General features: G+C 40.9%; 1 protein-coding gene across 2 annotated transcripts in view; it reads right to left on the minus strand.

The window, feature by feature from the left end:
* Positions 1-243: 243 nt before the first annotated feature.
* CRB1 (crumbs cell polarity complex component 1) overlaps positions 244-27079 on the minus strand; it is a 112269-nt gene continuing 85433 nt past the window's right edge. The window contains exon 12 of one of the 2 annotated variants that reach the window (XM_027793355.2): positions 244-3914. In XM_027793355.2, coding sequence (XP_027649156.1) covers positions 3786-3914 — 129 coding nt within the window. In that variant the 3' untranslated portion in view covers positions 244-3785. Of the gene's footprint in view, positions 3997-27079 lie in introns of both variants that reach the window. The other variant, XM_027793354.2, reaches the window with a different exon arrangement.

Genomic DNA, 27079 nt, shown 5'->3' on the forward strand with positions numbered 1-27079 from the left:
AAGCATGCATTCCACCATCACTATAGCTTGGTAATATAGTGGCGGCTTTGGGACTTTTTGTGCTTCTGCAGGCTGCTGTTGAGCTTTTCCAGCTGCAGCATCTGCCTCCCTGCTTCTTTGGATATTGATTTGTTAATTCAGCTTTTCGGAAAGTGTATTTAGAACAGACATTTTTGCCTTTTGGGCTTTTTCTTATTTGCTTCTTATAAGATCGTAAATAGAGTTTTGAATAGTCCAGTAAATAGAGTTTTGAATAGTCCACATTTTCTCCCTACTTGCAACAAAACGTGCTCCCTCTAACTCATCTTACACAGATCTGCTTTGGTAGGTAATTCTCACTCCTGACTCACCATCCTCCTCCCTCCTTTTCCTATGGCCTCGCTGCTCTGAAAGCCCAACTTCCCCTTGCTGCAGTCCAGCTTTTGCCTCCACCTTCCTCAAGTGCCATCCACTTTCATTTCCTTTTCTTCTCTCACTTCTGCACGAATTTCTGCCATTTCACATTTCTCTTATTTTTATCCTTTCCTCTCCACTGAGACTGACAGCAATCACAGTTTAATCCTAGTTTAAAGGTTTTTCCCCTGCCTTCTGTCTCCTTGACTTACCTTCCACAAGCCACACTCATACCCCACTGTGAGATCTTCCCTTTGTTGTGCTTTTATGGGTGTCTTTTTAATTCTTTAGGTGCATATTCTTCCAGAGCTGTCTTTGGTCTGCATGAAAATTTACAGGCTTTCATCTGCTCTGCCTCTCCTTCCCCTGCACATGGTCCTGGGTATCTTGCTCAGCCCTATAGATTCTCTGTGTGGCAACACTTTCTCGGATATTTTATTACCTCTGTAGAGACCGGTCTTCTACTGCCCCCCCAGTTTCATCCAGGTCAAACCACTGAGAGCAGAATTCCTTTCCAGGCACTGGCTTGCTCTGTCTCTCACCATTAACAATAATGCTTTCCTTCTAGTTCTGCATGCAAACTGCCTCTATCTTCAGCTGCTTGCTTTCTTTTGTCCTTGTTCTTTGAATCATGTAATAATTCAGACTGGAAGGGACCTGCTGATGTCATCTAGTCCAACCTGCTGCTTAAAGAAGGGCAAACATCAAAGCTGGATCCTTATTATAGCCATTCTACTGCTGTTTCTGCTATGAACTAATTTCTGGTTTTCTTTCTCCATCTCTGCTATTCATTGCGATCTCCGTCAATTTTATTGCTCCTTTTAGCTCATTGACCAGAAATCCAAGAACACAAAGCAGGTGTGGAAGCATCTTCTTTGCATCTGCTTTACTAGTTCAATGCTGCTGCTGCTCCTGCTTGTGCCCAGTTTGTGCTTCTAGATTCGCCCTGGTTTTCAAGAGTTCTCTGTCCTCAAACCCTCCCCAGCCTGCAGCCTGACAGCTCTTCTTCTCCATTGATTTATTGCCCACCCTCTTGTTATCACAGATTCCTGTGTCCTTGCCTGCTTTGCCACTTTCTAGGCAGCGATGGCCTTGCTTTTGGGGGTCTCACAGCTTTTTTGGCCGAGGTTAAAGCACTGCGTGCAAGAACCTGCACAAATCACTCCTGCTTCACTTGTGGTCTCTCGTCCTCATGTGCTGTTCTTTGCTATCTCATTTGCTAAACATTTGCTACCTCAAACTGTGCACTCTTTGAGCCAATTTCTTCTTTTTTCCAATATTTATGTAACTTTCTAGAAACGATCACACCTAACAAACCTTATGGTATTCTTTATTATGCCTTAGCAGTGTCTCACAGGGCAAATACTGGGCTAAACCAAGAGTTTCAATTAAAACCTATTACTTCTGTATTACATAATGACATGATTTGAAAATATCTACCCTGAATCTCTGCTATGTCTTATCTCCCATCATATTCGTGGTAACTTATTTTTCCATTATTTCCTTAGTTGCCGTTTGAATTCTCTGGATTTACACTGCAGCTGTACGACAGCGATTGCTTTCACAATAATAAGCGTCAGTACTGAAGCTGTAAATTGGGCTGGAATAAAATCTGTTGTGCATTTTCGCTGTGACTACATTCTGCTCTTTTAACTCAGCTTGAATCCTGCCATCCACTTACATTTTCTGTAGTGCCTTGTTTTGAAAGATATTGGTGAGGACTGCAAAAAATCCAAAATGTGCTTCCTATCATAGTTACTGCTAATCATCTAATACAAAAATAAATGAGTGACACTGATCTTCAGTAATCCCTTAAGGGGTTCATTCAAAATGAATTATGAATTGATCATTAATTAAAAAGATGAGTTAAACTCTTGGATACTGCGTGTGCGTGCTCTATTATGCAACTCCTGGAAGAACCATCTGGGGTTTGATGCACCTATCTGGAGTGTCTCACAGCTGTGGGAACATGTAAGTGGAACTGCAGGAAGAAAAATGCCATCATGGACTCTCCACTCGGTTGCCTCTTTATTGTGCATTCAGTTTGTGTGGGAGCAATGTTTCTGCTTTAATTTCTTGACTACATGTGAAAATTAACTGGATGAGTTACTGCTAAAATTTGCCTCTACATTTCAAGAAACCCCTTTGACCTGGGTGTATTTTTGGCACATCCTTTACTACTATAAGAATGATCATTAAATCTCTTGAAGATTTTCAAATGTCTGTTTCATTACAGGATTTCTTCCAAACTTCTCCTGTTATTCCATTACATTTTATGTGTTTGTTTCTTTTTCAACAGTTGTGATCCTTTTTCTGCTGAGGTTTATGAGGTAGTTAAATGGGATTATCCCTGTTTTAAGAGAGGAAAACTGAGGCATAAAAATTTATTTGCCCTTGATTATATGAGAAGTCTGAGCTCCAGGAGAAGCACAAAGTCTGTTGTAATTATTTCCAAGCCAGTGCTTTACCTGTAGGCCACTTCTGCCTCTTTCTTGGTATTTTCCATGAGCTTTAGGAAACTTTTTTGAGTGTGCTTTTTGGCAGCTGATAAATGTTTGCAATGTAAGAAGCAATGGTTTTCAAAAATGGACCATCAGGTAATATTGTAATAAGAAAACAGCAGTAGCGTGGATGCACAGAATTTGTTTAGGATGTTTAGATTCCCTGTATCCTAAGAGGTCAGATTGTGCCCACTGGATATCTTAGGCAATATATATATATATATTCTTTCGTACTCAGATAAATACGTGCTTTTGTGGAAACTGAAATTCTTTTCAGTGGAAGGTGGAGGGGCAGCAGGTAAAATGCGAGAACTGGAGGAAAGAAAACCAGTTAAGTCTGAAGAATTTATTTTGGAGAGTTTTTGCACAGCTTGCTTTTAATCCCTGATTAACAGAGGAAAGTAGATATGCTGAGACACAGCTCTAGTACTAAACCCTTTGATAACAGAATTGCAATGTCTTTATTGTACAGGCTTATTTGATTTGCCTGCATCATCTTCTGCAGCAGTGGTTGCTAGACAGTCAAAAGAAAGCCCAAATGAGAAGCTGTTATTCATGTTGCATCCGAGACAGGCACTTACATATATCCCAGGAGTCACTACTCTCTGTGATGCCTACTGCTGGTTATCAAGGCTGGAGTTTGCCGTGCAAATAAAGTTGTCCTTGGACAGGTTGGCCCAAAGCGATGATGAATGGCATTCGTTCACTTAAATGCTAAGAGAATTTTAGTGTTGCTGAATTTAAAAGAAAAACAGTGAAAATATTGAAAGCCCAAAGTCATTGTAATCTTTCTAACAAGTATTCCTGGTATCAGAACAGAAATTAATATATCTAACATATGTACACTGTCTCCTTTCAGCCATCTTCCAGGATGGAGTGCTTTCTTCTAAATCAGTCTTTCCATCGGTGGTGGCTGCACCATGTTCCACATCTCCACCCGGGATCCCTCCTTCTCCTGCCGGCTGGGGCTGTAGGTCCCTTGAGTCGCCCATTTATTGGCAGTGATGACTGAAACCACAACTGCCAAGAAGAGGATCAATAACAAGGCCAGCATTACTGAGCCAACGGAGGTGAATATGTTCGAGATCAAGTCAGTTGTCAACTGGAAGGATTGAAATAATCGCAATATAATTTATGGTGAAAGAATACTGAGACACACTTGAGCTACCATGGAAGGAAAACACAAACCATTCTATGGACAGGGTTTTGCATAGATGAGCTACTGCCGAGGAACCGTTCACTGGTAGGGAAGTACATCAGCCCTTCCAGATTCTGGTCTTTGGAACCTTCAGAAAATTGTGCACGTGGTGCCGGATATTTAATCCACAAGGCTGAGCTGGATGAATTTCACATAATGACCCATTTCATTTGACAGTTTCCTTTCTGTTTGAAAATAGCCTGTGAGTTAATATGTCTGCAGACTGTAGTGGCAATTCTGCAATTATTTGTTTAATCTCTTTAATAATAATTCATTATCCCTAGTTTGGCTGTGAGCATGCTATTGCTAGTCTTTGCTACTGCAAGTTAAACACGAGCTGTTTCGACTGGGTATGTATTCAGTCACATTTCTGTTTCTCTTGCTGGAGGAGTCAAGTTTATGTGAATAGTTGTACTTATATATAGAAAATGTGCTTACTGTAAATGTTTTTGTAAAATGTACCATTTCTACAGGCATTCCTGCCAGTAAATTTTCCTATCAACATGTTTGCATGAAATAAGTGTACAGAGGCTGCACAAAAGTGCAACTGAAATCTATTCAGGGAAAACTTAATCAGTATATTTTCACAAATATATTTTAAAATATTCATCCATTTAAAATTCATCCAGCTCTTCTTCTACATACAGGCTTTGTAGCTTCATCTACAGAAACACAAGCGTTACAGTACAGGATGAACGTAAGGATACTCTGATTTTTATTTTTTTTTCCTGTTTTCATGTGGCAGTGGGAAACATAATGTCAGAAGACACAGTGTGCATAAACAAATCTGCCAGCTGAAAAACTTTAGACCAGAGAAATTTTAAAGTTGGTAGATGAACATTTTATACACATCTACATATGTGTTTTTATGTGTAAAAAATGCTTATGGTGAGGTAAGCCAATGAAACGATGTGGTTAGTGTGGAAAAGTGGCCAGTACGGACAGGATGACCCTAGCAGGGATTGAACTTCTGGGCAGGTTCTGCCATCCATCATCTTTTGATTTGTATTATGAGTGACAGCTGAACTGCCACAGATGAATGTGTGCTTGAGGCTGAACTTTCAAATCCCCAAATATTAAGAAACAGAAAACAGCAGGTCAAAGCCCATTTCCCGGTTAGGCACTGCATGATACAGGATATTTTAGTGACCTGCTTACTTGGCATTTCTAAGGAAGTGCAATTACAGCCCCGAGAACGATGACGACTCTGCATTCAGTGATGGGTGTAGTGTAAGTGGATGCTGTTGCTGTGTGTACGTTGCTTGGACTCATGCCTTTGAACAGCAACGCCAGAGGGGAAATGTTAAACCAACCCTCCTTCTCTCCTCTCTCCACCTCCACACTGATATAAAAGGTCCTACTATAATAATAAAAGCAAGGTTGGCTCAGGGATTCTCTCTAGGGGATGCATTGCCTGGCTAGGATATTTTCCTCTGTTCTTGACGGTTAAATATATGGTTCCTACGATTTTAAAAAACATTTTTTTCCAATTGAAATAGACTTGTGCAGGTGACAGGCCACATGATTCCATCCCTAAAACAAGGTGGCATGAAACATGTCCGTCTATTAAATTCTGTTGGTGTGGGATGGTCATTGAATCTTTAGATGGTGTTACAGTTATATTTGAGATCTTAGTTTTTCTCTGTATTGTGTTAGACTATATGAATTTTGTTCTTCTTGTCTCAGAGAGGCTGCAAATTTTTAATGGAATTTTTATTCTCAGAAGCTGTCTTTTATTTTCATTATCTGCTCTGTTTATATCTCATAATCTGTTTCATTATCAGGGAAACTGAGGACCAAGATAGTCTAACTTTGATCCTAGGGTTGGACAGGACATATGTGAAAGACATTCACTACCATAGGAAATGGTGGTGGTGCCTGGTCCCTGGTATGTGAAATTTCTGAACATACTCTCCTATTTTCCAGTCCATGCTCCTTCCATTCGTGTTGTAAGTATGTCTGTACCTATGGAGACATTTTCATTTATGATATCCTTCAAATTCATTTTATTTCTTAAAGAAAAGTTTTATGCAAAGGAACTGGGGAGAAAAAACTCCTGTAAGTTGTTAAGATGCAGTCACGTATCTAAACACATATCATTCTCAAGTGGAAGTCATCATAAAAAGGGCATTTTTTTCTTCTGCAATAGTTACTTGTTGCAGAAACCTTACCCACAGCACACCATAGCAGTCCACTACCCATTTTGTTCCAATTCTTGTTTCTGTTCCATAACTTTTGTTCATTCATTGGATTTTGCTTGGTCAGCCAGTGACTTGAACTTGAAAAAACTACTTAAAATTCCCCTTATTACCTGTATCTATGTTGGACAAAAGACTTCCTCTTGAGCCAGTATGTAAAAAAAGTTACCCCACCGATTAAAACCTAAAGAGTTGGGGGTTTTACCATGATCAGATACATAAGCTAACTTTATTTCTGTGTTTATGTTGTTTCTGATTTCTAAATACGAAAAGAAAAGGCCTTTATATCATCTTTTTGGGTGGATTCTATTGCTAAAAAAAAATTTTTAAAAAATCTACCATTCAAGTGCTGTCCCCTGGTTGATCAGCCCACAGATCGCTGCTCAAGCTTACAATATAGGTAACCCCCTTAGCAGTAGCACTGAACTGATAACAAGAGTTGCCAGAAGGCTCTGCAGTCTGGTCCCATCAAAATCAACTCCTTCTTTAGTAATTAATGGCTGAACTGTTAAATTAATTTGGAAAATCAACCGGCTGATCTGATTAAAAAAAAAAAAAAAAAATCTGAAAAGTTCTGTCCCCCATCATCTCAGTCTGTTCATTGCACTATTCGATGGTGATGATGGATGGTGATCCTGAAAAGCAAGAGGACTGAGCAGCATTTTTAGAAACATAGTGCTGCTGAGACAGTGGGGAAAAGAGGTTTTCTGTTACTGACCCTCCTGTGCATCTTGTGGAACGGTAGGGAGTAGCCTTACAAATAGCAGTTTGAATGTAAAAGCCCCACTCACTGCTTCAGGCTCTTCTGGTAAGTCCTTGCCTGTTTCTTCCACCATAGCTGGATCTAGGCTGTGGACCTCGACGATGTTTTGAAGCTCAGAGCCGCCCTGACTGCCGCGGGACTGCCCATGCGTGTAGCTGCTCATCCCAACATTGGCAGCCTGGTGGGCCACCCGTGGCTGTGTCCGTGGGCTGGACAGTGGGCAATGCCCAGCTGGTGTCGCGATGGACCACCGCTCTGCGGCATCACTTTACTGTTCACACCACGCAAGCTGCTGCGCCCTTCCCCTGCTGGCTTGTTAAGACCTGGTTATGAGCTGGCTGCTGGGGAGGTGGCCGCTTGTGGCGAGTGTGCAATTTTTTGGTGCATTTGTCACAAAGCCGTGGCAGAGCTCCACGCAAGGGGTGTTCTGTGGCCTAGAGCTTCAAAAGCAGGATGGGAAAGCTCCGGAAAGCAAAGGACAAAGCAAGACAAACCTTTGCCTCTGGGCAAACCAAAAAAGCCAAAGGACAGCTGGAAATCTATGAAGAAAAACAAGTTCCTGGGTTTTTTTTGCTAACCTTTGTTGGTTAAGACTTTGCTAAGACCTTTGTTGCCCAGGAAGCCTGTGAGAGCCCCATTCGCTGCAATAGTCCTTCAGAAATAATTCCTGCTAATAAATACCAGATGGCAATGGCAGCTACACTTCAGCACTGCTTGTGAGTAACTAAATACATGTAGGGTAACTGAAGAAGGGTTCATATACTGACTGGCGATACCAGCAATGCCTCAGAGATTCTCATCACACTTTGAGCAGGAGGTTGGACTGGGAGACCTCCTGAGGGCTCTTCCAACCTGAGTTATCTGACGAGCCTGTTTACAAGGTGGTCAGTGACAGAACAGTTGGGGATTCCCCTGCCCCTAATATACAGTAGCTGTCAGTAGAAGCTGTATCCCTAATGGTAAGGGATGCTGATGGCAAGATGATGTCATGTGTCATGGTAATACCGACAAAATGGAAGTCTGCTAATGTTAGAAGGCCAATTTGCTTCTCCCCAAGATATTTTATGTAGCATGTTTTGTTTATATGTCTTTGGATGTCAGCTAGAGCAAGACAAAGTTGTTTTGGCGAAATTAAAAAAAAGGGGAAGAAAAAGAAAATATTCTTGTATTTAATTTTCATGTAGTGAATAGCTTCATCTGCAAAGACAGGAGGAAATGCAGAAAATCTTTTTTTGTCTTCTTTTTTAAACAAAGTCTTTGGCTTTTTGCTGGTGGGTCCATTTCAAAGTAGATTAATTTTTTAGGTTTTTTTTAATCTTATTAACTAAATATGATTTTAAATGTTTAGATTAGATAGAGTGATACTGCATAGTAAAGCTGGGTTTTGCTTTTCATTTGGTTATTGAAATAGATTGATTGTTGTGCCTTGGTTCCTTGGCTGGCTCTGTAGGTGAACAGCCTGGATGAGGAGGGCCCTCTTCACGAGTCAAAGCTCGGCAGCATTTATCAATCTAGTATAGGTATGCTTACCTTTAAACAAGCTGTCTTTCAAACAGTTATTTTATTGAGAGGGGAACACTAGAGATTTACTGTAGATGAGTGTTTCCATGTGTGCCAAATGTGAAAGGCAAGTGGCACAGCACAAGGGAGCCAGCAAAAAGCACAGGACCTCTTCCTCCTGTGTGTTTTACATCAGCATGGCTTCTCTGATCTAGTGCTGCCTGATGTTGACGCAGGGGATGAGAATTATGGTCACAGGCACCAAAGGCTGAGCCAGATCGGGGAGAGCGAAGAGTGAGCTGCAGTGCAGGCGGAGAAGTCACTGAAGGTGCGGGAGAAGTAGCGTGAGATTCCTTGGGACGCTGCCACCCAGGCACAAGCTTTGATGTGAAAGTGTGGCGTGGATCAGGGGGTGCCTTCGGGGTGTGAAAGGCACACCGCGCCCCGAAAGGAGAAGCCTGCCTCCGCTGCTGGGGATTAGGAGCTAATCAGCCTTCATGTCGGCCCTCGCATAGAATTGTGCCTGATTCTAGATGCTTCGCAAGACAGAGACATCAGCACAAGCTTTAGAACACAGGGATTGCCAAACCCCGGAGAATTCCCTTCTCTGCCACATGCTGGGCTGTCTAGGAATGCTGCAGCTGCTTGTGTGCACTAAGGCTTTTGGCGGCAAAGTCCCCAGATCCCGAGTCCTGACACCACTCACGAGGTTATCACTTCATTCATGGTAAGAACATCTGATCCACACCATCCAGATTTACTGCCTCAAAATCAAAACCATTTGCTATAGTAATGAGGGACAATTGGTTTGCGTGGTCCTAATCCATGTCAGAATTACTTTGAAAGATTTGGGGGCATATAGGGATAACACTGAGCAGCCGAAGAAAAGCCATCAACTTGATTAAAAAGCCCATAGATACGCTGAGTTTATTTCATTGAGGATTTACAACCATCTTATGGGACTTTTTTTCTGTTACAGGCTGAATTCAAATAAGAATCCCAGTAGTTCAAGAAGAAATCCGGTCAGTCGTGCACAAATCTGTTATAATGAGATGCATTGATAACCCCAGCTTGTGGGACTAGAGTTTATTTTCAACAGCAGTAAAGTGGCCATAAATCTATAGATTGACTTTGTTCCAATAAAAGTACCTTGACTGAGCAGCACATGAAGCCCCTTTTTCCATGATTTTTTTTTTTTTTTTTTTTACTTTCACAAGCAAATACCTATGGCTCTCCCTCGCATCATCTGTAAAAAGTAGCTACTCTGCTTGTGCCAAATGCCAGCCGTCGGGTCCTGAGAGCCATACTGACCTCGGTGTTGGGCTGCCGAGTTGAACACCTAATCATTTTAGACTCATTTAAAGAGAACAGATTCATCTCCCACTGAGCCAAACACTGCACAGGCCACTGGAAATGCAAACTACTTTCCAGATTCCATGCATATCACCTATTTCCTTTAATTGCTTTATCCTGGTTTCCTGCTCTGTGCTGTTGCACATGTGGGCACTCACCTTTTGCAGAATAATTTATTCCTTCCTACTTTGGTGCCTGTGGCAGCAGAGGAGGCTGTGCTGCACCTGAGCTGTTTTTCCACCTCTTCTTGCCAGTCAGGCCACCAGCTCCTTTTTCCCCTGCACACCTTACAGCTCCAGTTTGTGCTGCGGGCTTCAGAAGTGTGTTTTCTGTGGCAGTCACTTTGCCCAGCCATTTGTTGCCCCTCTCTGTGAAGGATGTTGTTCCTGAAGGGCGTGATGCTTGCTGTACTTCAGACCTTGTGCCTAACAAGCCTCACAATTATCTGGTAAGAAAAGCGTTTGAATTCTCTGAAACGGAGAAGCAGAAAGCAAAAGGAAAAACCCCAGACCTAGAAAGACTGGTGGAGCATTTCTCTCTAGTTTTCCTTCCTTAGCGAATAAGAACAAGACTGGCTTGTAGGAGGACCAGATTCAGACACAGAGCCTTGAACACCTGATGAAGATCTCTGGGGCCTGGAGATGTGGCTGCTTCTCCCTGAGACCAGCCAGCCCGTGGCTGCACTTCAGGCTGGGTTTGTCACGTTTGGGTCTGGTGCTGACGCAGGCAGCGCTGCTCGCTGTGTGCCAGGTGCCACCCCAGCGTGAGCGTGGTTGCTGCTCTCCCCACATCTTGGGGACTTCTCCCTCTGACACCGTGTCCGCTGGGAGAAGGCAGGTCCCTCGCCTATGTCTGCAGTTCTCTGAAAATCTGTCTATACTACATATAGAGCTGTAGATAATGACTTTTCATCATTGCTGTTGCCATTTCTGCCATCAGCCTTTGAGTCGTTTTCCCGATATCTGCAGGTCCCACCGCTGGAGGCCTGAATGAGACCCTGGGGGCTGTACATGCTCTGTGGGCATCGCTCAACACAAAATGAGGTGTCTACTTCCAACCTGTGCAGAAGATCCACAGTATAATATATATATTTACATAGGCAGCTCACCTTGAGGAATAAGGATTGTAAGTAATCTTTTTTTATTTCTCTATTTTTGGTGGATATTGCTATCTGAATATTTTTTTCTATGCCTCCGAAGAAATTACATTTGCTACCACTTCTATCTATTATATGTTTTTTATAAAATGTGGTTTGGATAATTTATCTTAGCTGAAATGTGACAGTTTGAATGAATTCCTGCCTGGAAAATGTCAACTTTTAGTTGTCTGACAGTTCTTCTTTAAATCAAAGCACCAATGTAGAGGGAATTAGTCTTAGCAGCTATAATGATAACTGGCTTGACCAGTTATGGATCAGAAAAATGCAGTCTTTGCTATCAAGGAAGAATTAAGTCTCTGGTGTCTTGTGAGAAAATGAAGACGACAGAGATGATTGAAGTCTAGGATTTAGCTGGGCTTGCAAGGAAAGTGCCTCATTAAGAAATTCTGACAGCTTCCCTCCTGGCACGTGAAGTTGCACTGATATGACACTACAGAAGTTAACGAGGAAGTTTGTTCTTATTATAGTGAAGCAAGAAACTGGAGATTGGAGATGGAGCTTTCTAAAGTGTTTCAACTAAATTGTAAAGCAGGTTTCCAGTTAAACAAAGGTGTTATTCACATTATTGATCTTCCAGTCAGATTGGCATACGCAGACCTCCTCCTCCCCGCATTCAGCTGCAGGACCATTCCTGGATTACCTGGAAACAGTGCTGCCTTTAAATCAGAGCAGTTTGCCCCCTCCTCACTGCTAGTGCCTGCAGGAATGCCCGGCGCAGATGGCCTTCCATCGGCAGCATTAGCCCTTGGGCTGAGCAGCTTTCTAAACTCACAGACTCGCTTTTAGGAATTAATCTTTAAAGAACAGACTACTTTCAGTAACTGTATTTTCTTTAACTGTTTGTCGTATTGATATCTAACTTATGTCAACAGTTGAATGGAAGTGGTCCAGCCATGAAAACAGGTGGTAGGTCTGGGATGCTCTGCCTTAGGCAGAAGTAATATTTCTGGTTTTGGCCACTGTGCTTTACGTGAGCTGAGCCATGAACCCCAAAAAGCCAGAAGTAGCCCCTTGAAATCTCTATCGGATATTTTGCTGGATCAATATCTCACAAGACAGAGTATTAAATGCCTTTTCTCTTAGACAGCAGAATGTTGGTTGTACACAGAGGAGTGATTTGGCTGGCAGTTTGGGAGGCAAGCTCCCGTCAAACTGTGGTCTTTGAGAAGACTCCTTGATGGCATTTCTGTAGCAACTGCCAGTGCTAATTTTGTAAGCGTGCTCCAGCTCTTTTTAAGATCCTCTTGGTGATGCAGCACTGATTAGATGTGCAGCTCCAATGTGTTGTTATGAGATGCCTTTTAAAATTCTATTGACAGACTCTGGTATAGGAACTTCACCATCTGCTGCAGTCTGAAAGGATAAGAGGGAAAACCTATAGCCGATGCAAATCCAGCAAACTATGCTGAGGAGGAGTGTGTCCCGTAGCTGCTAAAGCGTAGACTAGACAAATGTTTTAGTAAAGGTGTCAGTCTCTGGGGTGCAACATCCCTTTCCAGTTTGGGAAATGCTTTGGGGTATCATACAGAATTATTTTCGTACATGGATAACGGCGCAGTGTATCAGGTGGTGTTTCTCTATAGGGGATAACTGCATTACAGCTTTGAGACAGCAGATTTGATATGAATAAATCTTGGTGGTGGATAAAAGCCTTTTCAGGCAAACATCTTGCAGGAAGGAAAGGATGATATTCTAAATCAAAAGACTATCACTGAGAACAGTAACTTTCTGTCATTGCCCTGCATGTAGCCAGGTTGTGTTAATTGCATCCCCACAGCTGCTGTGGTAGGAATGACTCCTGAAGAGGGATTTGCAAGGACACACCATGGTGGACTTTTGAGGAAGTCCGCTCCAGTTGTCATGGGAGAGAGGATGGGAGGGGATCAGGAGGTTAAACGCAAAAGCAAGAGAAGAATAGGACAAGAAGTTACAGCACGGAAGATGAGGGTGGGACAGTTCCTGAGGAAAATGGTGAAAAGACTTCCAGTAGACAGAGTGGAATAGTTAAAACGGTAAGAAGAACTAATTTCAAACCCGCTTTCTTCGTTGATTGCATAGGTGTTGAGCAGAGCAGCATGTGAAGGGTGATGCTGTAACAGTCAAGATGGGGCTGATAGTGTTTTGATAAGAGAACGGGGCAGGGAATGATATCAGGCTATCAGCAGCTATGTCAAGGGTGAAGCTAAACCATTTCTAATGCACACTTCTCATTTTCTGAATTTTGCACATATTTTCTCTCTCATTCTCCTTCTAGATTCCATTTTTTTCTGTATCAGGGGGAAAAAAAGAGAAATTTTGCTGAGGTATTTGCAATCTGGAAGCACAAAGCCTATCTAAGTGCATACCTGTATGTATGTTGTTTGTCTTCACTAATGTGTTTCCACGCGTGTTGTTTTCACCAGGCATGATTCGCCCATGTTTTGTATGGTCATTTTTGAATAACTTTAATAGAGTTACACACTCTGAATTGTGGGCATATAACTGGTTCATCAAAACTCTACTTTCCAGCACACAACAGTTAAGGTTAAAGATCCCTTCCTTAATTAGTGATGCTAGTGGTAGATCTTTTATTTCTGAGAACAGCACCAATTTTTGGTCCCCATCAAAGACTAGCATCACCTCCAGATGCAGCCACCTTCTGTGGGCTCTGGTCCCTGACTGTGACAACGTGAAGCAGGGTTGTCTGTCTCCCCCAGGTCCTGGTTCTCCATACCAATTGGTGCAGCCCGTGCTGGAACTGTCAGTCTTGCCATGAGAATATGGAACAGCTCTGTCCAGTGGCGCCTAATAGAGGGGTCAGCAGTGTTCGGTATAGCAGAGCCAGGGTTCTGATTTCTGTTTTATTTTGTAATTGCCAGACACTTTCCATCCCTACTTCTTTGCTAATAAGCTAGGCCTACACTCTCAAAACTGTTCCATGAAATTCCTCTCCCTGTTTGGTGCTAAGAGCCTACAAAACAGCCATGTGTTGCTACCTAGCATTAATATTGTGCTGTCAAGTGGTGATGAAGTAAGTAGCTATTTGACTGTTTCACACTGTCAGACAACAAGTTATCAAGTCAACAGCTAGCCTTTGTTGGGTGCAGCACTTCGATTGCAGCCATCTCTTGCTTCCAACTGTAAATATTAATGGTATAAGATAGACCTTTATTGGCTACATAATACTTGCCTTAGCACGCTACATGACACTGTTGTGTTACTTAGCTAATTATATTCCTTGATAAAAATTTTGAGTATGTTTTTATCCTACTGGCTTTTTTTCTAGTAGAGAGTTGATTAGAGACAACATTATGTTTTATCTTCAGGAAAGACTTTGGAAGAGATGCATACATGAAAAAAGCTAAATGGAAAAAAATATTTATAAACCTCTATGTCAATAATTATTCCTTAAAACCTTTTTTCATCTTGATCTAGACCTTTGAATTTTGGTGAAGGTATTTTGTCTTCTGGCTTCTTTTTTAAGTGTACTTCCACCCTGTTGATAGGAACACATGAGCGTGTCTCTACCTGTGAACCTTACCTCTGTCCTCAGGGATTCCTGATCAAGGACTGCATACCTAGTGCAGTATCTACCCACTGTATTGATGTTGCTGGCATTCAACAGGTTTGCATCTGAATGACACCAACTCTAATAATTGCTTTTTGGATATGTGCTGAAGACGCAAGTGGTTTATGAAGTCTCTTTCTATGTTATACCTAGCATAGAACATGAGGAAAAAGTCTCTAAAAATGTGTTAGAAATTTAACTTTCTACTCCATGCTTTTACCTTACTGCCACCTAAAGATAGCTAACAGAAAATACATTGTACTTCAGATTAGAGAGATTTACTCTAGGATGCTAGGAAGTAATGGCAGCCTTATCAATGTCTTTCTTTTAAGATTTTCTACATTTTCAGAAGATTTTCTTGAAGATCATACCTCTTAGAGATAGTAAAAGATCTGCTGGTTTATGTCACTGAGTTTATCCCTGGTCCTCCAAGGCCAAGGCAAGATGCATTGGCTACATGTGAAACTCAACCCCATTTCTAGCCAGATGATTAATTTACATCTGGGGGCTCTTCAATACAGGCTGAAAGTAGCATTTTGTACAGTGTGTGGAGTTGAGTCAAAATCCACCTTTATCTGCAGGTGAAAGCTTTTTCTGCTAGAACCCTCCTGTTGATTCGGCCCCTCTCAGAGACCAGAGTTGTCCCCTCCTGAACAGGCAGCCTCAGCAGTTCTTCCCTCTCACTGCACCCTTGATGTCTCATTTCTGAAGCAGTACCTTTCAGCTTGGAGACTACCTTTAAAGCAGGCCAATATCCTTTTGTCAGAGAGAGAAACTGAAGCACAAACTAGCAACACCATTGGCTTATGATGGTTAGGCAACCCATGGTGGAATTGGTAAGTGGATTTGATGTCTTGCCCAAATGCTGCCCGCACAATGCCTGTGAGCAGTCCCTAGTCGTGTCAGGGCGGTGCAGCCCTGCCTGGGCTCTGACCCCCACTGAGAACCAGAACTAGCAAGGTCGGGCTTAGGGTTTATCACCCCCCAGTCTCCGTCTTTGGCACTGTCACTGGCCTGGTGTTTGTACAGTTGCTGGCACACCGAGGCATGAAGCCCCGGGCAAGAAAACTTGAGTCTGATGGGTCTACTTTTATGGAGCTGTTGCAATTGGGCATTTTTACTGTACAAGTGTTCTTTTTTTGAAGTATGGCGTTCTCTGTTGTTTAAACTGCAAGAGTATTGCATTACACTAGCAATACATTATTCGTAGGCACCTATTACGGGTTTACGTTCTGAAACCAGTCTAAATTCCCATGTCCACAATGAGTGACCCATTAGTTATTGTCTGAGCACCAGGAGAGATGCTCTTCCCCAGGCTGGCTGGCCAGTCGCTCCCCTCAGGCAAACACCCTCGAGTGCAGACCTTGCCCCACCGTGCTGGGGCCCCAGGGCTCAGCTCCATGCCTCTGGGACCATTACAGATTACAAATGACTGAAGGGTCTTGCTTGGATTTTAAATACTCAGATATTGAACAGATTAACTCTATCACTGTCTTTGCCTGTAGGTGCCTCAAACCAGTGATGACCCATTTTGTCAGAGCACCTGGCTGTGGCTGTGTTGCAATATTTGGGGATAGCTCATCCTCTGCCAAAATCCCATTCTGAAGTCCCACAGATCTGATGCTTTGCTTGTTCACTGTCTTCACTTTTTATACCACAAACTATTTAATTCAACTGGTAAGTTAATCAGTGGTTTCCAAGATGCTTCTTTATGTCTCCAAGTAACTCTTTTGATTGATAACTTGCATGCTTCCTTAAATTTTTCCCAGTCTTACACTTATTTCAAGGTCAGTAAGGTAACCATGAAATCAAGCAAGTTATGTATAGTTTTGGCGGAAGTGTCACACATCAGTATTTTCTTCTGGAAGAATACTTCACTGTTTCAGTGACTGTTGCTTAGCATCAGGTTATACCAATAATGCTTTTGGTTTTTTGAAGTGTCGCGGTTAAAATATCCTGGGGTAGACTGTGGTCTCTCTCCCTCTGCTCAGTTCCTAGTAAAGGCAAGATAACAAAACTTCTGTACCTTACAGATGTGCCACAAGCATTCTTACTGAGCTAGGATGCAGCCCAAGTGTTCAGTATTGTCCCCGTCTCTATGATTTCCACAAATCTATTTTACTACCTGTGTAATTTAGTTTCCTTCAGTATCTCTTTCTGCCTCCAGGATCTCCTCCAAAACCACCTTTTTTGGATGGCTTCCAGGGATGATAGGCAACACTGACAGCACTGAGGTTTTCTTTGGGACTCATCTCTGCTCTGGCTTCTCCAGAGAGATATTCAGCAGCCGCTGAGGTTCCCTGACAAGGGATGGAGAAAAGTTTTTATGGGAATGGTAACTTCCAGATCTGTAGAAAGCAACAGAAGATACCACCTTTCACTAGTGGGGTTAGGTCTACCACGAAGGACGTGTTACAGTGTCGTATGTATAGAAATCAAGCATTTTCTTTTGGCCTGAATGAGTTTTGGGTTTGATTAAAGGAAACAACAAAGTAAGAAAGGACCAAATGGAATTTTCCACGAGACACAGCACAGAGTCTTGTGTGGCTCTCGTGTGTGATATACCTTATCAGTTCACAAAATAGCAGACTTTGGGACAACAAATGTAACTGTTACATCAGTATACAAACTCTGTGGAGGAGATGTATGCCTGCATTTCACTGAGGGATTTGGGCCAGCCCAGGTAAGAGGACCGAACATTACGTTTTGGTGTTTGCGAACACAAACTGAAAGTAGCCACGGAGAAGACATAATGTTGCCAGCCCACCCCACCCCCCCACCCCCCCAATGCCCACTCGCTATCTCCTCATTGATCTGAACTGTGAGCAGGTTTGGGGGCTTTTATGTGTTTCAGGATTAGCAGCTCCCAGGTGTCAGCCAGGCTTACTGTGTTCAGCCCATGCACCCTTTTCCTAGATAACTGGCAAAAAGTCAACGGGAGAGCAAAAATCTTGTCATGAGATGATCAGGAAACAGCAGCCTCTTTGATTTCACCCCCAAATGATTACTGCCTGGGGAAGGGGAACAGAGGGGCCTGTCCCTTGCAGGTAAGAAGGGTGCATGCAGCATGTGAATGTTACTGGTGCTGCACCAGACAGAAATAGAAATATTTCCATTTATTTCTGCAATGGATAAAATAGACCTGACACTATTTATGTGCCCGACAGTCTCATATATATATATAAATACCCCAGTATTTCACAGGGTCCAACAACTACCAAAGCCGTCTGCAGTGGTGCAGAATCTGCTCACTCTAAATAATTTACAAACATTTGTAAAGCTGCTGATTCTTCTGTCCTTTCCAATGAATTACAGCAGTATTGCATGGCTTTTGTATTTCAGTGCTCTTATTCTTCTTTCAAAGTGAATAATCTGTTCTAACAAATATTGTTTGAATACATTTAAGGACTGTTGTATTTGGTGCACAGTTAGTTTGGTAGAAAGCTTAGAGATTTGTGTAACAAGCTCTGCCTCTCATTTAAATGGCTCTCTGTATCAAAACAGATAAGTGTTCCTGATCTTTGGAAACAAAAATATTTCTCAGATCCTCAGAAACAGGAATTATTTTTATTGCTTTTACTGGAAAATATTCTATAAGCTTAGTAAATAGTGCAAATTTTTTTTTCAGACATTATTAGGTAGAGAATTTCATAACAAGAACTGAAAAATGCTCTGCACAAGAATGTACTTTAAGAGTTCATCAAGAGACATGTGGGCAGACTAACATGTCGGCCTTGTTTTGTCTGGAAACATTGTCATGTCATAGACCTTTGATAGTAATCTTAAGCATATGCTTAGTTTCTAAGTCATTAACACTAGCCTACAAGATGTATTTATTATGAGCTAATATGTCAACACTATTAAGGAGCTACAGCGCTATCACTGTGTATATAAAGTAGCGGCTGGAATTGAGGACCATGGTTCCCATCCAGGCCTGAATAAATATGGGTAGATTTTCTGAAGGGCTTAAACTGTAGTACCTGGTAAATCTCCACATTTACCCTTTATCTGGCATCCTTTGTGTGTGTGTATATATATATATTTTTATATATATATATAAACATACCTAAGGTGTGAGTATCTTTTGGTATTTCTACTTGTAATGGTTGTGAACGAGCTTCATTTCAGGTCACCTTGGTCCAATTGTATTTTAAGAAGCAAATGGAAATGTGCAGTTTCCACATGAGATGACAGCAATAGTCAGAAATGGGGCCAGGCTATTTCCATGGTGCCCAGTGACAGGCAAGGGACAACGGGCACAAACAGAGGAAGTTCCACCTGAATATGAGGAACAACTATTTCACTTTCAGGGTGACGGAGCCGTGGGACAGGCTGCCCAGAGAGGCTGGCCACTCTCCTTCTCTGGAGACATTAAAAACCCACCTGGACGCAACTGTGGGCAACCTGCTCCAGGTGACCCTACTTTAGCAGGGGGGTGGACAAGAAGGTCTCCAGAGGTCCCTTCCAGCCCTGTCCATACTGTGATTCGGTGAAATACCAGAATTACCAAAATGTTTGTTTGCATTTGGATAGTTCTTAGGATGAGATCAGAGTTACACTTTTTATCTACAGGGATAACTCAAAGACAGGAGTATTTGTTCCTGCTCTTACCAAAAAAAGAAGAAATAAAAGAAAAAGAAATAAAAGTAAAAGTAGAATATTATTTTTATATTTATGAGTTAATTGTTTTAAAGCAACTTTCAGAATACCTTGCCTCAGTCTTGCATTATTTGAAGATAGAAAAAATAGATTAAAAAGAACATTAAGTCTCAAGAACCGTATGAAAAAAAATGTAAAAATTAGTATCTGAACAATGCAGGCATGAAGTGCATGAATGTGTTATAAAGTGAGCAATGACTGAAGTAAATGCCCATGTGATGTGAATGTGAGCCCACAGGGAAAACGTCAGAAGGTGAGAAAAGGAAAACAATGCCATTGCAACATAAAGGATGGTATACAGACAAAACGTGTTAGTCTGAATACTGAACGTGTTATGTGAATACCGTACTTGAGCTGATTCCTATACTGCAGTGTTATGCTGTCATATGTCATCTGGGCTCCCTTTTCTGCTTAAATTTGCCATACACATTAAATATTCAACTGTTTTTCACTGATGCGTGCAGTAATGCTGGCCTTGTGAGGAGCTTTCTTGTCTTCCCCAGCTAAGACACGTCAGATAACCTTATTGTCTTTACATCCTGATGTTTTTGTACCTTATGTTATGACACATATTAAATGTGTTTCTTGCAATATCCTTTTAGAAGTTTTAGTTAAATCCTGTGTTCTGAATGCAGACTAATAGAAAATAGCAAAGGATATTAAGAGGTTGTTCTGCTCTGAAAAACAGCTGTAAAAATGGCATTGTGACATTTCCAATTACTTCCAAAGCAGAGCTGCTCATTGTACAAATCTAAAGGTGTTTGTTCTTATCCCATGTTTGACCTGGCACAGAAATAAAGCTGGGCTTTCTGGCCTCTACCATCAGCGGTAACAGTTCTGCCACGGTGGGTGATCTTACAGCCACGCGAATTACGTGAAAACAAATTCCATCTTTCCCCCAGCTCAGTTACACTGGCTCTGCTAGGCTAATAATAATAGCAAAAACTTGCTTCAGTTGACGAAATAATATTATTTCAATGACCTATCATCAGACTGTATCATCGAACTAATCATCGTTACTGGTGCTGGACAGCCCTTTTCTCCAAATGGTTGACATGATGAGGGTTTTCTTGAAGTAAGGTGCTACAGAGAGTAACTCGGGAGTATCAGGGAATACCCTTTACGCTCCTGGCAGCAGCCTTATGTCACGTAGGTTATACTGACCAGACGGCTTATGTCTTTCCCACGGTCTGCTCCCTGCCTAGATCTTAGGGGCATCAAGAACGCTGATAGGTGAGAGCTGGCTTCTGCTCACTGACAGTTCTTCTGACCCATGGCTTGCTCCCCACTTGGGAAAGAAAGCCGGCAGGAACGTGCCATGGGCTGGCTGTGCCGACTGCGGTTGCTGGAGGCTGAGGGCATCAGTTCTGAACAGGGGTTCAGTTCCCTCCTTTGGCCTCAAGCACTGCCAGCTTCAGGATGATTTTCAATCATGTGAGTGAGTGGTTTTACATACCTCTGATTTTATGGGGTGTGAGGTAAGGACCTCAACAGTGGAGTTAGCTATGCAGGACAGGGAATTTCAGCAAAATGATTTAATTTTGAAAATATTTTACTGTACATATTCGTCTCTTTCAACAGGCTGTGAGAACACTGGAGAAGACCAAAGTCACAGGAGGTAAAAATGTGCTCGCTTACTAAGACATGTCTGATGCTCCCCAATGTCTTGGGGATGTCATCTGGCTGCCTGGAGTCATGAGTTGCTCAGCCACACCACGAGGGGAACCTGGAGCTGACCCCCACATATGGGGAGACCCTCTGTTCACATTCTGCAGGTTATGACCACTGGTATAAGCTTTCCAGTGACACAGAGCAACCACAGCTCCTCAGCTGATGCTGTGGAGAAACAGTGAGTGGCTTGTCTGAAAATGGGGGTGGTAGCCCTTCCCAGTTTCACTTGACTTACCAAGCTCTACTTCAGCATTTTACCACACTCCTGAGGCTGGCAGCTAAATATTATTGTCTTAGTGTTGTCAACACTGAGCATTCAAGCTTAGGTTAATAATAATAATAATAATTATATTGCCTTAAAACAATTATATTTTAAGATAAAAATATTTTTTTAAAATAATTTGGGGGGGGGGGGTGCGCGCCTTTCTGTGGCTCTTAAAGTCTCCTCCAAGCCTGGGAGGGCTAGCGACTTATCTACTTTCATGGACGCTGAAATCTGTGTGTTGGGGCATAAACGCCGTCCGTCTAGAGCAGAATCATTTGTCCAGATTGAAGGTGGCAATACTGGTACCCTAGTGTCACAAGTGAACAAAGTCTGAAGTATGGAAGTGTCTTAACTATCTGCGATAGGAAAGAGCATAAGTTCAGGGCAAGAACAACTATATGCTGATGACAAAGACAGCAAAGTTCTTTCAACAAATACTTTCCCTTACAAGTGTGTAAAAGTCTTTGGAACTTTTTGTTTCTATTTTTTACATTTGAAGAAGCAGAATGCTAATGCTGCACTTGCACTCCATCTCCTAATGTTTGAGACATTTTCTACTGGAAAAAGGAGGTGAAACATTGTTTTTCCCTTTTCAAATAATATCCTAAAAGTCTTCTAAATTGTTTTACAACCTCAGGGCATAAACTGATGAGAGTACTGGCTCAGAAGTGGTGCAGCATGAAAACTAACCTGCATGACTGTATTTGCCATTATATTGCTCTACAGGTCTTGAAAATAAAATACTGTTTATATTTCTGTGTATAGCAGCAAGATAGAGGTATACAAGAGCAAGACAAACAGGTAAAGCCACAGTGAGATTGTGGGAAAATGGTGTCATTGTTACATTCCCGATGTCCACATCTTTCAGTCAAATGATAATTATCCATTAATACCCTCATAAGTCTGAATATGTAAATAGCTATGGAATGCATTATTCATGAATCACCAGGCATTAATTATTGTAATTAAGTATCTTTTGCTACATTCATATTACTAACCCTTGCAGTTAATGAATACATTAGTTAATCGTTGTAAAGTAATTCAATCAAAATTCTGTATGTCTGTGCTATGGAAGCCTGAGAGAGTTTTATTGAATTTAGATTCAATATTGAACGTATCTTACATGCTTATCAGTGTATTTTTAATTACATTAACTGTGAATCATAACCTCCGGTGCATGATGCTTGTCCTTGCACCCGGGAGGATGGAATGCTACTAGCTGGAAGAGGGTATGAAAACAGCAGTGGTGCACATCAGAGCACACAGCAGGAGCTACCTTAACCAGAACTTTAATTCTGGGGCATGAAAATCCACCGCCAATTTCGAGTTTCATGTATATTCACATGCGCAACAGGAGAGGGTGTGCTTTGGTAGGAAGTGCTGTCCCACAGGTGCAGCTGGTTCAGGAAACAATTTCAAAGTACAGATGGAGCTGTTGGCCCGTCGGTGCAGGGAAGCACCTGCCTTTTGCGAGCACAAGCAGAACTCAGCACTAGCAGGATGTGCTCCTGAGTCTAATGGGGCCTCAGGGCACTCTTGAAACTCAAAGTAATGTGACCAACCAGTCTCTGCGCTTTGTTTCTTTTTTTCTGTCTTTGGAGGTCTATTTCAGGTAATAGTAATCTAACACAGAAGACTTACTAGAGTTTTTTGTTGCCTTTTTAGTTTATAGTTCTGAGAACTATGCTTTGTGGTCCTTGAAGTAGAAATTGTGAAGATTTTTTTTATTGCCAACAAAAGTTTCCTTATTTTTAGAGATAATTACAAACTCAAGATATTATTATGTGAATTCAGGTGCTAAAAGTTAATAGATACAAGTAAGGTGTCCCTTTGGATGAACTTTTGACTCTCAGGCCAGGAAAAATATTTGCAATGAAGGAATGAAACCTGATTTCAGCACTGCCAGTTTGAAGCAGATTTTCCTCCTGTTTTCAGTTTCACTGCATGTAGTCACATGCACTCAGTAAATTGAGCATTGGATCTAGTTTCTTAAAAATTAAAAGTTCTTGGAGTAAGAGAGTCCAAATAAACATACAACATCAAGGATATTTTCAAATTCACAAACACATGGGCTCTTTGTAGTTAGGGTTGTGATAGGAGACTGCTGGCAGAGTCCAAATTGCATAAAAGCACCTGCAGAGAAGGATCAGTCAGAGCCTGTTTTTTAAGAGTTAGAAGTAGGAACTATGGTCAATAAAGCAAATCTGTCATTCCCTGTGAATACTTCTTCAGTGAAATAACTGTCATGTATTTGCCAAACACATTAAAGACTACACTTTCATTCACCCCACAGCTCATGTAAATCCCTTTTCTCTCCCTTCCAGTACCTCTATCACTGCTGTCTTTCCCCTCTTTTCAGAAATCTTAATTCTGCCTCAAGCCCTAACACTGTTACTTCTCATTACCTGTATTTCTGAATGATAGTCACTGGCATCTGAAAAACAATTTGAATCTTAGTATCAAAATACAGAGGGATCCATTACAGATAGTATCAGTATTCAGCATCACAAGCTATACCTCCAAAAATCACGACCTTGTTTGTTTACTTTCTTTCATTTGCATGTCTTATATACCTCCTCTAATTCTAAGCATATCGAGATCATGGTTTTCCAAGCTCTTCTTAACACCCAAAGTGGTATGATCCTTTTTTTTATACTGTCTTTTTTTTTTTTTTTTTTTTCTCCATGAATACTGAGATTTTCACAAAACCATGAAACTTGTCTGGGAGTTTGTGTTCTAAATAAAAAAATCAAGTATCAAAAAAATTGCAATAAAATTGCAACACTGGAGATGTATGAAGACCTTGCTGTTATACCTTAATATTAGACATGGATAATGACTTTATTAACCCCTTGAGTTCTAAAAAATCTTAGCAATTGTATGTTTTGCAAAAAAATCAGTGTGATTATTCATCCAGCTGTGGTTTTCATGTTTGCTTCTATAACTCTTTCCCTTTAAATGTCTTGCACCTGCATTTCTTTTTTAAAAAGCTATATTCAAGAAAGTTATTTTAATTAATCTGGCATTTGTTTCTTTATTTTTTAATCTTTTAATCTAGAAATATTAAGTCCGTGTTCCACTGGATGTGCTGGAAGACCTGTGCGTGGGACAGGTCCAGCCTATGGGCTATGGTAGCTCAGTGGAAGGGATTGACCCAGCAAAATGCCATCAGAGACCTTGTCACGGCCAACGGCTGTGTAAGCACTGACAGGACGTAAGGAGGACCCAAGTAATGAGAGGCACTTTAAGCCATGTGGATAAAGCCCTTTCCTCTCTGAACTGTTGATCTGGGGGCATGTGTGTTTAGTTGCGCTCCGTAAGGTACCGAGAGGTACCCAGCAGAGGTCATCACCCGTGAGTGCAGCTGAAGTGGTCTGAGTGGCTGAACCACTTCCCTGGGAAGCTGCTGCCAGGCCCTGCACTGTCAGTGCTCCTGGGAACACATGGGAAAGATGCAACCTTACTCCTTGTGGGAAGTACCTGTGAAGTGCAAATGTTCAGAAAACATGGCACACTTAAAGCGAATGCATAGAGTCATTAGCAGAAAATGAGGAGCAGACATATAGAGACAAAGGCAGAAGGTTTATTTTGTGTATAAAGGTAGGAAAGTTATGTACGCGTGCACAATGTGGTTGAGAATACAGAAGTACAAAGAAGAAAGGAGCAGCATTTCTGAAGTCAGGGGATGTTTCATGATGACAAGGCATTAGAGAAAGGAAAGAATTCAATTACAGGTATGTATTCAGTGAAAGAAAGAGTGAACCTATACTCTGCTAACATATTCTAGATTAGTAACTTGCATACTGCTGTAAATCCATATAAAACCTGTATTTAATATTGTATGGACACTCTTATATCAAGTGTCTACTATTGAAGATAAAGAGTTTTGGAATCTCTATACAGATTTATTCTTTGGGGTTTTTTGTATTACGCATATAGCTATAGTATGTCAGACAGTGTTATTACATGTATTGCTTTCTAGTTTTCTTCAACATTAATATCAGGGTGAAATTTTTGCTTGTTGTAGTATATCCTGTAGCATATAGTCTTTAAAGTACATAATAGTTCAACTTACTTAAGTGGGAGCTGAACTAAACCCAGTGAGAAACTACCCCCCCAAATTTATTGTGGTTTTCTTAATTTTAAATTTGTTAAAAAACTTGATTTGAACAGCTTTGGTTAGTAATATCAGTTTTTTCATTTGAATTTTCAAACTTTCTTATTTCTTTGCTTTTGATGATATGATAGCTTTTATTTCAAGTACTTGTGTTTGAATTTTTCATTTTTCATTTCAATAATACTGAACCAAGTAACATTTTTAGCTATGATTAAATTACAGTTTGGAATATTATATCCAACATAATATCCTGTTTATTATTTTAAATTTCTCCATATGAAATAAAATTGACATTTTAACTCAAAATAAGGTGAATGTTTTCATTTTGGTTTGTCTTACTTTAAAATATTAAACCAAAATGCAAACACTTCACACAAATATTGATTTAATAAAAAAAAATAATCTTTTCCTCTGACACTGTAAGATTGACTACAGTATTTATCTGGAGTAAAAAACAATTTTCAAAAACTGTATTTTCGTTGGAAAAAAGATATCCAGTTTGGTTTTGTTTTGTTGTCTTTGCCTGTGTTATATCATTCACAATATTACATACGATTCCCAGCAAGAAAACTAAGCCCTACCTCTGATAGAGTATACAGTTTTGTATCTGACACTGCGACATTAATTTCATCCTAGTGCTGGAACATGCATTCCCATCTTGTGTTTATTGATTGCTTACAAAGAGGAAAGGATTGTTTAGCCGAACCATTTAAAAAAAAAATATCTTTTTACTATCTTTATTTTAAAGAGATTAACAAGACAACCCAAATCACTCTTACTGGTATGGTAAAGACAGCAGAGAAGTTATGCTTATGTAATACAATTATTGTAAGTAATTATATTGTGCTTCAGTTTTCATACCAAGGCAGGTGCTTGAGACAGGAATATGTGACATACCACAGGGATTAATCATGATTTTGTCCACAATTTGTGGAAACAATGTGTGTGTTCGGGATTTTTCCCTCTGAAAATAGGAGTACGTTTTTTAATAACATGAGTGTTGCTGCAATTATGCACTAAATGATATTAAAAAAAATAACTTCAGGACATTTATGAAAGGCAGGAAATAAAAAAATTGAGGTTTGATCCCCAGGCAGTGACTTCTGCTATATCCTGCTGTGCCAAAATGGGAACCTTAATGTCTCGCTTATACACATTTTAAGGTGTCTTAATGCAACTGTAGAATTAAAGGTGGGATTTGCTCTTCACGAGCCCTCCAAGTCCAACCCACAGCAAGCTGGGTAGGACTGAAGAAATGGGGTCAGGTTTAACGTGGGGGAAACATATCAGTGGGCTCAAGGACTTCTGCAAAAGATCAGCTGTTCTCTCTGCAGCCATAAAACCTTGTATAGTGTTAGTATATAATGTTAGTCTTTGCTATAACTCTGCTACATGCCATATCACTTAATAATAAAACACCACGTTATACTTAGTTGTTCTTTGAATCATCACTCAAGGTAAGAGGCGTACAGAATGTATACAAATATGATCTCGAATGCCCAAAGAAATGGTTGCACCGTTTGTAAATTATTTTTGCCTTAACGAGTTGTTCAGAAAAACAAAAACTCACTTTTTACTACTATTTTGTATGTAACAATGTACTTCATTTGTGTCTACACTCCCAAAGGCAACTATACAGATATTTTCCTGTAATATTTTTTGCTGAACCTCACGTACTCATATTTTTTAGGCCCCTTATTTTCATTCTTTAAAGAATCCATGGACAAGCGTTCAATTGAATTACCCTGTTTGCTT

Source organism: Falco peregrinus, chromosome 10, assembly GCF_023634155.1.
Source record: "Falco peregrinus isolate bFalPer1 chromosome 10, bFalPer1.pri, whole genome shotgun sequence".
Classification (NCBI taxonomy): Eukaryota; Metazoa; Chordata; class Aves; order Falconiformes; family Falconidae; genus Falco; species Falco peregrinus.